Source organism: Phoxinus phoxinus, assembly GCF_949152265.1.
Source record: "Phoxinus phoxinus genome assembly, chromosome: 21".
Taxonomy (NCBI): domain Eukaryota; kingdom Metazoa; phylum Chordata; class Actinopteri; order Cypriniformes; family Leuciscidae; genus Phoxinus; species Phoxinus phoxinus.
The window spans coordinates 9084254-9095617 of NC_136896.1; the positions used below are offsets into that span (position 1 = coordinate 9084254).

At 36.0% G+C, this 11364-nt stretch overlaps 2 protein-coding genes across 3 annotated transcripts; one reads left to right on the top strand and one right to left on the bottom strand.

Moving 5' to 3' along the window:
* Positions 1–754: 754 nt before the first annotated feature.
* narf (nuclear prelamin A recognition factor) lies at positions 755–8060 on the bottom strand. 2 transcript variants are annotated; one of them, XM_079595133.1, is made up of 13 exons: positions 8002–8060; positions 7281–7557; positions 6707–6803; positions 6491–6556; positions 6186–6323; positions 5969–6101; positions 5462–5596; positions 3330–3448; positions 2845–2974; positions 2371–2443; positions 2097–2234; positions 1805–1962; positions 755–1011 (listed from the first exon to the last, which is right to left on the bottom strand). In XM_079595133.1, exons 3-13 carry the CDS (start codon positions 6761–6763, stop codon positions 761–763), a joined length of 1398 nt encoding a protein of 465 aa, XP_079451259.1. In that variant the 5' UTR covers positions 6764–6803; positions 7281–7557; positions 8002–8060; the 3' UTR covers positions 755–760. The 2 variants fall into 2 exon arrangements, with proteins under 2 accessions (XP_079451259.1, XP_079451260.1); XM_079595134.1 differs by lacking the exon at positions 8002–8060 and having other exon boundaries at positions 7289–7643.
* A 174-nt stretch (positions 8061–8234) lies between these two features.
* On the top strand, positions 8235–11272 carry cybc1 (cytochrome b-245 chaperone 1). Its single transcript, XM_079595154.1, has 7 exons — positions 8235–8681; positions 9026–9113; positions 9209–9250; positions 9357–9430; positions 9523–9619; positions 9699–9843; positions 10540–11272. The coding sequence occupies exons 2-7, from the start codon at positions 9026–9028 to the stop codon at positions 10691–10693; spliced, it is 600 nt and encodes a 199-aa protein (XP_079451280.1). The 5' UTR covers positions 8235–8681; the 3' UTR covers positions 10694–11272.
* Positions 11273–11364: the final 92 nt, after the last annotated feature.

Below are 11364 nucleotides of genomic sequence, written 5' to 3' on the forward strand. Positions count from 1 at the left end.
CAGAGGCTTTTGCCTTGAGGACAAATCAAATAGATGCATTTATGCTGTAGTACTGTAGCTGAAAGGTTAACATTTAATGAACAAATAAGCGAGGATCACAGGACATGTAGGACTTTGTGAATTATGGACGTCCCAATTTAACAGAAATCTACAGATGTGGATTATGTGTGCACCTGGATCTAACAATTAATTTCTTAATGCATTTAAGCAAAATGTTATGTTTGGTTTAATTAGTGCATGCATTTTTATAGCAATCAAAGTAATGAAGCTTTAACTGGTTGTTTTTCTTTAATTAATTCATAGCACCAATATGTATTAGTTTGCCATTTCTACAGCTGGATCTCAGTGATAGCCATACACAAACCTCCTTTAATCTTTTCTGCAGTGCATATTAACAGGGTCCAGTAATTTGTTTTGATAAAAGTCCGTTTTTTGTTTTGTTTTTTGCCTTGTGTTATTGCTACTGTCCTTTTAATAACACTTTTATACAACTGTGACTGCTGGTTTCCCAACCATGCATGACATCATTTAGGTGCAATGCGAGTAAATGTTCTAGAAAACAAGTAAACGAATGCAAATCTACTCATTAGTAAAGCAGAGTCTGGTTCACTGCATAGAACAAGAAGCCTGTTTGGTCCTTTGTTCAACTTTTTTTTTTACTGCAGAAACAGTGCAGATAGCATCAAATAGTCAGTCTTGTTTGGTGCATCTAAAGCAGAGCTTGATTCCAGGTATGTGGGAACGCAATGATGACCTCCAATCACCATTGAATGTCAGGATTTACTGTTTGAGAGGGTGGCTGCGTGTGGTTCTTGTACTGAGTGTGGAGGCATTGCTGTGCACATGGGGAGTCGTGGCCATCCAGCCAGTCCTGGTAGAGGCGCTGAACCTCTGGGTTTGTTTCAGGCAGATGGACAGGTAAGCTGCTGTAATGCTCTTCCATTTGCTGGACCAAAGGTCGGTCAGGTCGACCTCCCTCTCCCTCAGCTTGTCCTCGCCCACTTAAACAGCCTGAAAGTCAAAGAGAAGGAGAGAGAAAGGAAAGAAACAGTACTTTTACATTCAAAGATAAAATGTTTATCAATGTACAAATAATTAATAATACTAATATGTTTTAATATCTTATTACAGATTTTTTTTGACTATCCTCTGGGGGGTTGTTAGACTAGTTGTTTACAAAATATCCGTTTGATTGTTAATGAAATTAGTTGTGGCGAACATCCCGAGTAATAATCTTACTGCTCTCTTTTTGTGTGTTATGTCTGTGATTGTATTATGATATGTCAATAATTTAACGTTACGCGTTGCCTGTGTTATGTACGCATCTACGGTGGAAACAAATTTCTCGAGGACAAACAAAACTATCTATCTATCTATCTATCTATCTATCTATCTATCTATCTATCTATGATGAGTTGTTTATGAAAGATCCATTCATTGCGTCTGTCACGTGACAAATGAACGAAAGTAATTATTTATGTTCCCTGTAAATAATTTTTGACTGCATTATAATTATTTCTTAATTCAGAATATGATCAAGATTGTGTAGGTGGATGTGTTCGGGGAATTTGGCTGTTAAAAGTATAACATTTAAAGCCCCTTAAATGAACGAAATTACTCGAAAAAAGATTTGTTCATTTTGATGAACGAGATCGAACAAGTGATCCGAACTTCCCATCACTACTATCCACCTATAATGTGTTCAAGCTTATTTTATTAAATGACAGCACCTATTAAGTTTGGTAATAACAAAATAAATTTGTGTAATATTTGTAATTTGTTTGTTTTTAAAAATATTTCATACCTCCAGGGCAAGAAAGTACCTCTACTAGCTGGTAGGGCACTTTGCCTTTCCTCATTCTGTGCACTAAAGTCTGAATGTTCCGGAAGCCATAGACTGCAGCAAACTGCAGAAGAGTCTCTCCATCACGCTCCAGCGCCACCTCCTGGAAGTCTCGATTCCTATCAGGAATAAGGCAGGTGTTTACACAGATGGCAATGTAAGGATTATCAGTTGGCGGTTGGCATCATTTATAAATAATTATCAAATATAGTTTATCCACCACATATTAAAAATGGACTGGTCTATCTCCCACCTGAGTGTCTTGTACACAATCTCTTGGACGTCTAGGCCAAACAGCTCTTTGGCCGCATGTTTGAAAATATGCTCCAGGAAGCCTTCAGATCCACGACCTTCATGCCTGGTCACACCGGAGTCACTTGTCTCACCAAATCTAAAAAAACAACACCACATATTTTTGCTTTATATAGTATTTATTTCAGCAGTTACCTGGACTGTGATTGCCTCTGCTTTTAACAGGTTAAATGTGAAGACTTATGCGATTGTTTAATGCTGCTACTTTAACTTACACATGATCCAAAGGAGCAGAGTCCACTTCCTCTACAGTAACTTTGCTTTGTTCCATCAAATGAAGAATCTCTCCTAAACCAAAACAGTAATTTAGAGTCATTTCAAAAGTACAAAGATCACCAAAACCCTCCACTGAAACCTGCTTCTATACATGCATTAGTTATTTCTGATCATTTCCAAGAAGGAAAGATGCACCAGGGAATTTTATACATTCACTTCCATTCAAAAGTTTGGGATCAAACAAAATACTTTTATTCAGCAAGTATATTATATGAAATTACAAGTGTCAGTAAATACTTTCACATTGTTTTACATTGTTGCAAGAGACTGCTTTCAAAAACATTGAAAATTCGTACGACCCCACACATCTGAATGGTAGTTTTATATATAAAAATATAGATTATTTGGTCTTAACCGGTTGCCTGGTTAGAAATGAATCTGCAAAGTTAACAGGGGAGTAAGGTCAGTCGTACCTGACGTAAGCACACAGTCGACGTCTCTGGTCTCTAGGATGCTGTTGTAGAATTCTTCTCTCACAGCTTCAAGCTTCTTATCAAAACAGGGAGCCACCACCACATGGAAAACCTGATCCGGGGTCAGTTTCTACAAGACATAACACAAAACAGATACAGTGCCTCATTCAGTCACTACTAATAGGAAATGGACAATTTTTACATGATTGTGATACAGGTGATACAGTACAAAGCACAAGGGTCCATGGGCAGTGTGTTCATGCTTTTGACCAGTAAATTTCCATGACATTTCCAGAGTTCTGGATAATGTTTTTTTTTTTATTATAATAATAATAATCACTTAGTAGCACTTTGGAATATGACCACACTCATTAGGGTAAGTGTACAAATGTTTATTTTTTTTCCATGACTTCTCCAGGCCTGACAATAAATTTGAAAATTCCCTGATATTACCAGGTTTTCCTAGACAAGTGCCCACCTCTTACCTGTTGTCTGGCAAAAAAGTCTTTGACCAAGGAGCCCATGATCTGTTGAGGTGATCTGGAGTTGCAGATGTGTGGCGTGACCAGGCTACCAAGAACATGTTCAGCATAGCGAATCCACCCTGAGCACAAACAAAAATCACAAATTTCATCTTCATTCATTTACTACACATAGCAACTAGTGGCCATGTAGCAGTAGTAGGACTACTAGTTCTAAGAGGTGGTGGAATATATATTTGACGACAATACTGTATTGATATTCTCATTAAAAAATGTATATATATATATAGTATGCAAGTTAATTTTTACGCTACAGTTAAGAAAATTATATTGGTCAATGCATACTCTGAAGATGAAAGGAGTGAAGTGGGTAAAGGTTTTAAATTATTATGCACTAAACAAAAAATAATAATAAAAAAACCCACAAAATTATTGCATCTTGAAACCATATAAATGCCCATCTACTGTTCCATAGATGTTTTTAAAATAACTCTCCTGTGCTCACCAAGGCTGCATTTATTTGATCAATAATACAGTAAAAAGAGTAACGTTGTAAAATATTATGCCAATTTAAAATAACTGTTTGCTGTTTTAATATATCTAAAAATGCAATATATTCCTATGATGGCAAAGCTGAATTTTTAGCAGTCATTACTCCAGTCTTCAGTGTCACATGATCCTTCAGAAATTTCTAGATTTGGTGCTAATGAAACATTTCTTATTATCAGTGTTGAAAGCAGTTTATTTCTTCAAGATTCTTTAATGAATAGAAAGTTCAGAATTCATTTCAAACAGAAATCTTTTGAAACATTATACATGTCTTTATGGCCACATTTGATACATTTTCTTGCTGAATAAAAGTGTTAATTTCTTTAAAAAAAAATAAAAAATACTGCATCGCCGGGTCTCTGCTGATTCCCACTACTAGTTTGAGCAAGACATGTAACCCTGGGTCATTGAACTAAAATGTTTACACATTAATTAAACACATCAGCTTAGTGAGTTAATAATTATCCATGATGAAAATTAAATAATGGCCACTCTGAGAGTGAGGACAAAAGTTGTGATAAGTGCAGGAAGGGTGTGTGAGGTTTCTAGCACACATCTATCTCACAGCTGCAGAATGCTATGGCTATCTAACAGTCCCACCCATTCAAACACAACCCACATTTACACACCACTGCACATTCGGCTCTTATCTACATTAAGAGACACAATGTTTGCGAAACACAAAGGCTTGAGGTTCAGAGTTAAGAGAAGCAGAAAACTTGATCTTTTTCTTGAAAAGCTTTGGCTAGAGGTGCTTATTTGTGTTACAGGATGAATGTAAGTTGGCAACCCATTCTCTTATAACGGAAAACAATCCACAATCTTTTTCAAGAGTTTTAAATTTGATTTAAATTATACACAGACCCAGGTGGACTTTTCTTGCAATGGAAGCTGAACGCATAATCAAATTAGCTAATATAGATTTCATAAATGAACACGCAATGCGGTGAAAACATGCAGACATTCTGTGTAGACGGTGGACATACTTGCACATTGTCATTTTTATACCTTATGGAAGTATTATATATAGAAGTGCTTTCTGGTGGAATAGGGCCTTACGATGTGTTTTAAGAGATGTAATTGAGTTTAAAGGCATGTAAGATTTTTTGCATTAAAATATCCAAAAACCACTAGCACAGCATTATATAATTTGTTCACTTGTGTACTTACACTGTCCCAAATGTTTTCAACAATGTTTAAATCTACAAGTGAACAAGTCTATGGCAGTGTAATTATTAAAAAAATGTGTGTGTTATACATAAATAGTAAGTAAGCCTTTTTGCAAATACTGTGAGTACACTCTAATGTGCATACTATTTAGTAGGATTGTTTTGAACATGTAAAACTGTGCTGCGCTACCCCACCATTTAATTTGAGTCAAAACATACATCAATTTCACTACCTCATTCATGAACATGATTTGTGAGTCCCTTCAGATTGATTTCCATCGGCAGTGAAGGTGAAGACGACAACTCCCATAATTCCACATTCCACCAAGCCAAGCCTTTGTTATTGTTTTGAATATGCGACCTCTAGCGGCGAAAATTACATACTGTGCCTTTAAGTGGTTATCAGGATGGTCTTACCTGGACATGAGGAAGTGAACATCGGCATGGCATTGGCATCATGATGTTTACGGCGGTAACGCTGAACAAATTCTCTCTGGCTTTCCAAAATGCTAAAACTGGCAGCTACTGTACTGTCAAAGACATAATGAACCCCTGAGGAGACAGATGAAAGAGGCCTTTAAAACAGAGTATTAAAGAACTCATGCCATGCGTAACAGGGTTACTATATTTTATATAAAAAAATTATATCAAATATAAATATTGAAAACTACTCAAATACTAATGTAATACTCAAATAAAAATAAATAGTAATATTAAATAATAAAAATGACATTACAAAAGCATTTTTTTAAATGAAAACTAAAAAAGTAGTAAATAAATAATACTAAAATAACTCTGATGTTACACAGATACAAATATGTATGATGGTTATTAACTTTCAGATTTCATGTGGCAAATATTTGCTATGGGAACATCTTGAAAAAAAGAAAAAGTGACTAAGGCAAATGTGGCGTCCAGACGTACCCACACTCTTCAGGAATCCACAGAGTTTCTGTGCAGCTGCTGGAACGTCCAATTGAAATTTAACAGCAAAGAATGGCAGTGACTGGGGACACACGGACACCACGAGAATTTTGTGCTTCGAAGTGTCACATTTCTGCCAAAAACACAAAAATAACAATGCGAGATACGTCCACACAGATCATCTTTCTAAAGTCTGAATTTGTCAGGCTTAAAGTACCTTATTAATGGCAAGCACATGGTTGATCTCATCCAGATTCTGCTGAGAGATTCTCTTGCCTTCGTCTTCCGATACGCAGCCGTCGCAGGACAGACACGCGCTCAGCAACACCTGCTGAACTGAGGTAGACTCTCTCACCTGAGGAAAACAGCGTTTCAGATTATCCACATGTCAAATACATGAGTGTTTGGTCATTCATCCTCCCCCAAAGCAAACACAAACAAAACAACAGATGTGAACCGCAGTTTATCAGATAACAACTCAGTCAGTGTGCCAGACACATTAAAAAGAGCAATGAGAAATACCTCTCCACTCGCAACATCTTTCTCCTGCAGTGAGTTTATACTTTCATCACTTTTTTTCTTGTTGCACTAAAAGGTGAAATCGAGGGAAAATAAACACTAATGAGTGCTTAAGCAATACATGGTGACAATAAAAAAAAGCATGAAATTCAGACATAAACCAAAAAAATAATTGTGTATTTATGCAAGATATACGCCAGTATTAAATCAATACATTACCTGTTTTGTGCAATTCTCACACTTTTCTTTTTTCCGTCCAATTTTGACTTCAGACATTGTAAGGAGCTCTTGAAACGTTCAGTGCCATAAATTATTCCTGTGAAATGGAAGATTGAAAATGAAAGCTTTCTGTATTTATAGAGCATTCTGGGTGTTATACGACACCAAAAACACACATTTGACATAAACAAGGGGTTAGAAATAAAATACAGTCACAATAAAGCCTGTTATTAACCTGAAATATTCCTACAAGCACCAATTTAAGGGAAATGTGATAATTTCAGGTTCCCATGATGGGCTCTTTTCAGTTTCACCAAATTACTGTTTTGAGGAGCTTTCGTGCTTTTGTAAATAATCACACGTTAAGCAGTTGGATCACGTTCATTTTCTAAACATGTAATAGGGTGATGATAAATAAATGACAGAGAGCTCTGAGGACTTCGCTTAGATAACCCGTGACATTTACTCAATCTCACACCGTTATCTAACGTTGCCGAATGTCTGAGTACTCAAATAAACAAACTAAAAAAAAATCTAAAATAAAACAAAAACACAAAAAGGCCAACCGACTCACATAAAAACCACATGAAGTCCTTATTGTTCAGGGGGAAAGCAGGAGACGCAGCAGTGGAACTAACGTTAGGCTATAGCAGGAACTTCTACTAATGACACTTGAAAGCGCGAGCTGAATATCTGAAAACAGCGCACTGCGGTCATTTACTACTGATGTTCATCCAGTCATCCGTTCCACAACTCTCACTCTGACTAATCCGAATGGGCCACATTCGCGGTAGAAGGATCTCGGCTCGTCTTGGCTTCAGTGCATCCGACTCCATTGTCCTTAGCAGTATCTGAATCGTGAATGAATCGTCGTTTTGAGTCGGATCATTTCAATGAATCATTTGAACCGTTAAGCCGTTCTCGAGTCACCAACTCACTGAACCAAGAATCTTCTCGGACATGTCTAATTCTTAATGATTAGTTGGTCTCTTTCTAACATATCTGATTCGTGATCTGTCGGGTATTAACCGCCATTGTTGTCAAAGACAAGGGACTTTGATTTGTCGGACATTCTCGAGTCTCGACTCGCTATGATCCCTGTTAACAAACTCACCTTGAATGTCTGATTTGGAATTATTCGGATTATAGTATTATTTAAGTAAATGCAAAATATATGTATCCTATAAATGACTTTTTTTATTAGCCAAATCATTGCTACAACAAATACATACCATTTTTTTTAATAAGCATCCCTTCCTAACTAACACAAATTAATACAAATAAAATGTACCTACTACATGTGGGTTTTATTAGAACGTTTTAGATTTAGAACATGACACGATGGATATCAGCGAACACGTGATGGCGTGTTACGTCATTACTTAAATAACCTCTTGTAACCGGTTCCTAGAATCGAACTGTTTGAACGAACCGATTCGCGAGAAGGATTCCTTGCGTGGATCGACACGCATGCGTGAATCAGCAACAGTGGTGTCAACTTCCCCTGAACGGACCGATCAAATAATGCTCGCCTTTGTGAAAAAAATCAATTTAATCAATTGGGATAGTTACATAAATAAAATTTAAATGAGGACATTGCATCAATTGCTAAAATGGTTTAGATTTATATAGCCACTTTCGACAATGGGTTCAAGTAATCACGAACTTATTCTTTTCACATATATTACTCTTTTCCGGTATGTTTCAGATTATTAACGAGTCACGACTGGAAGGAAGCGTCACAAAGTAGAGGGCGGGTCCTTTAAATAAGTTGTATCCAATCAGAACGAAATCTGCTTAGCGGAAATCAACGTCACCCGAAGGCGGGTGTATGTGTATGGGCATGAGCTACACATTTTATTTCCTTAGTTTGTTTTGTGCCCGTTTCCTATTGCAAATGTCCGACATTTAAATTTGATATATTTAAAAAAAAAATTAGATTTATTTGTTCGGAAGGAAAAAGCGACTTATTGAGGTAAGAGGTCAGATACTTTCACATGCGATTATGGCAGTTAATGGGAGAACATGTGTGGTCACATTAATGAGGGTGTTGTCCCTGTGCTATTTAAAAAATATACGAAACTGAACTGGTTTATTGTTCTTATATATAAAAACAACTTTGTGCAGTAATTAGACTTTTAAAAGTGTGATATCCTTTGTATAAAGCTGCAGTATTCTGGCATGTTATGATTATAGTGATGCTACACACATAACTAGAAATCTCCAACAAGATATTTTAGATGGACTCAACTAACATCACTGTGTTCACAAGAAATGTTGAAATATATTTTAATTTTTTTCTTCTTCTTCTTCTAACAGATGGGATATATGGTCGTGGAAAAACATACATCTGATCTTCTCCATTTGAAGAGGTCTCCTGGGATTAGATCATGGTCCCTCCTTGTTGGTATGAGATCTGGGGAATTTGGCAGCTGGACATGTGTAGTCTAACATGCGTAACACAAAATATCTTTGAATGTCTTCCTTCTTCCTCTTTTACAGGAATTGCTTCTGTTGGACTAGCAGCAGCCTATTACAGCGCTGGTGAGAAATGGTTTCTGAATGTGTAATAACCCTGGAAGTGAATAAATAACAAAAGAAAGGTTTTTGTGATCCCTGTTCCTCATTTTGCTCTTTCCTTTTGTTGTAGACAGCATATTATGGAAGATGTTCTATGTGACGGGTTGTTTTTTTGTAGCCCTACAGAATATGGAGGAATGGGAGGTGGGGAGATGTTTTACACACAGTACATCCATGATCTTTAAGTCAATGTATTCAGCTGTCCTGACTCACAATCTGTTGCGTTTTGTCCTTAGGAAGCAGTGTTTGATAAATCTAAGAATGAGATCGAACTAAAGACGTTTAGTATCTACACCATGATACTGACTCTGTGGAGAAGAGGGAATGAGAGAGGTGAGCTTTGTGTTTTCTGTCAGTATTTGTTTTACACTAAACGACTGGCCAAATAACCAATGAAAATGCTTTTTCTCAGTGGTGTTAGATCTGCGGCACCTGCGAGACGTGAGTGTTCAGGAGGAGAGAGTGAGGTATCTTGGGAAGGGTTACCTGTTAGTGCTGCGTCTAGTGACGGGCTTCTCTCACCCGCTTACACAAAGTGCCACGCTGGGGTCACGCAGGTACTTAAAAGATGTCCTTTTACAGTCCTATGGTTATGTTAAACAAAAAGTACATGGTATATTCGTTAATAATAAAAAACACATTTTATATTAGATTTTTTATATATATATTTCACGCTATAATTTTGTGTATGTGTGTGTATATATATATATATATATATATATATATATATATATATATATATATATAGAGAAAGTTCATCTAGATAAAATAACAAAAGCAATACATTAAAACCAGTAATACAACATTAATCATCCATTAAATGTATTTTTACACCATTTGGGTTTTTTCAGTGTGACATTTTATTTTGATTTTTTTGCTTTTTGAGGTAAGATGTCAGATACTTTTTTAACATGCGATTATGGCAGTTAGTGGGAGAACATGTGTGGTCACATTAATGAGGGTGTTGTCCCTGTGCTATTTAAAAAATATACGAAACAGAACTGGTTTATTAATCTTATATTCAATATAATGTTCATAAAAACAACTTTGTGCAGTATTTATACTTTTAAAATTTTAGAGAGAGCGAGAGTATGAGTTTATAGCTTTCATATATAAAACCAATGCCCATCTAGATAAAATAACAAAAGCAATACATTAAAACCAGCAATACAACATTAATCATCCATTAAATGTACTTTTACACCATTTGGTTTTTTTCAGTGTGACAGTGATATTTTTTTGCTTTTGTTCAGTGATGTGGAGGCACTAGCTGCACTTCTGAAGCGCTTTTTGGGTCTTGAGGAGTTACAGCAGCGTTTGGCAGAAGACGATTTTCCTGATGACGACGACAATGAGGATTTGGGATTGGGTGATAGCAGTGATTCAAAAGAGGAAGATGAACTTTAAAAGCCTCAGGGAGAGTTAGAAAATGGTGGAAAACACTGTATCATGCCTTAAGTGAAATAACCAAATGTTCCAGTCTTACAAACAGCCTGATGACAATCTCAAAGCATTATCTGTTATTGTCACATTGCATTTTCACTGACATCTTTAAAGAGGCATTACCAGATGATATTCAGTACTTTTGCTAGATTTCTCTGTAGCCTATACTTTGCTACATTCATAATTAATTTGACAGTTTGTGAAATAACTGCATGAAGAATTCCCTTCCATTGGTTATGTGCTCAAATATTCTATGCATGCACATTCAGATCACAGAGATGCAAACTGTAATGAGTGAACATGGATTTAACTGCTTTTATCTTAAACTCTTAGAGGTTTTTGATTTTAAATTTTCTTTTTTGTAAATATGTTAATATCATTTTTCATTCTAAATCCTGAATTTAACAAATTTACATTGCAGCTGCTCAGAAGTCAATTGCCTTCCAAGGGGATGCTTTTACAAATTGTTGTTGCCACTTTCTTAAGTTAACATGAGTATACTTTGTTACAGATTTCTTTTTTTAATAAAATTATTTGATAATATTGGTTTGAACTGGATTATTGTACTTTTTGTTGCATAATCAAATCTACAGGACCAAATATTCATAACCTTAAATGAACAACACTGCAATATC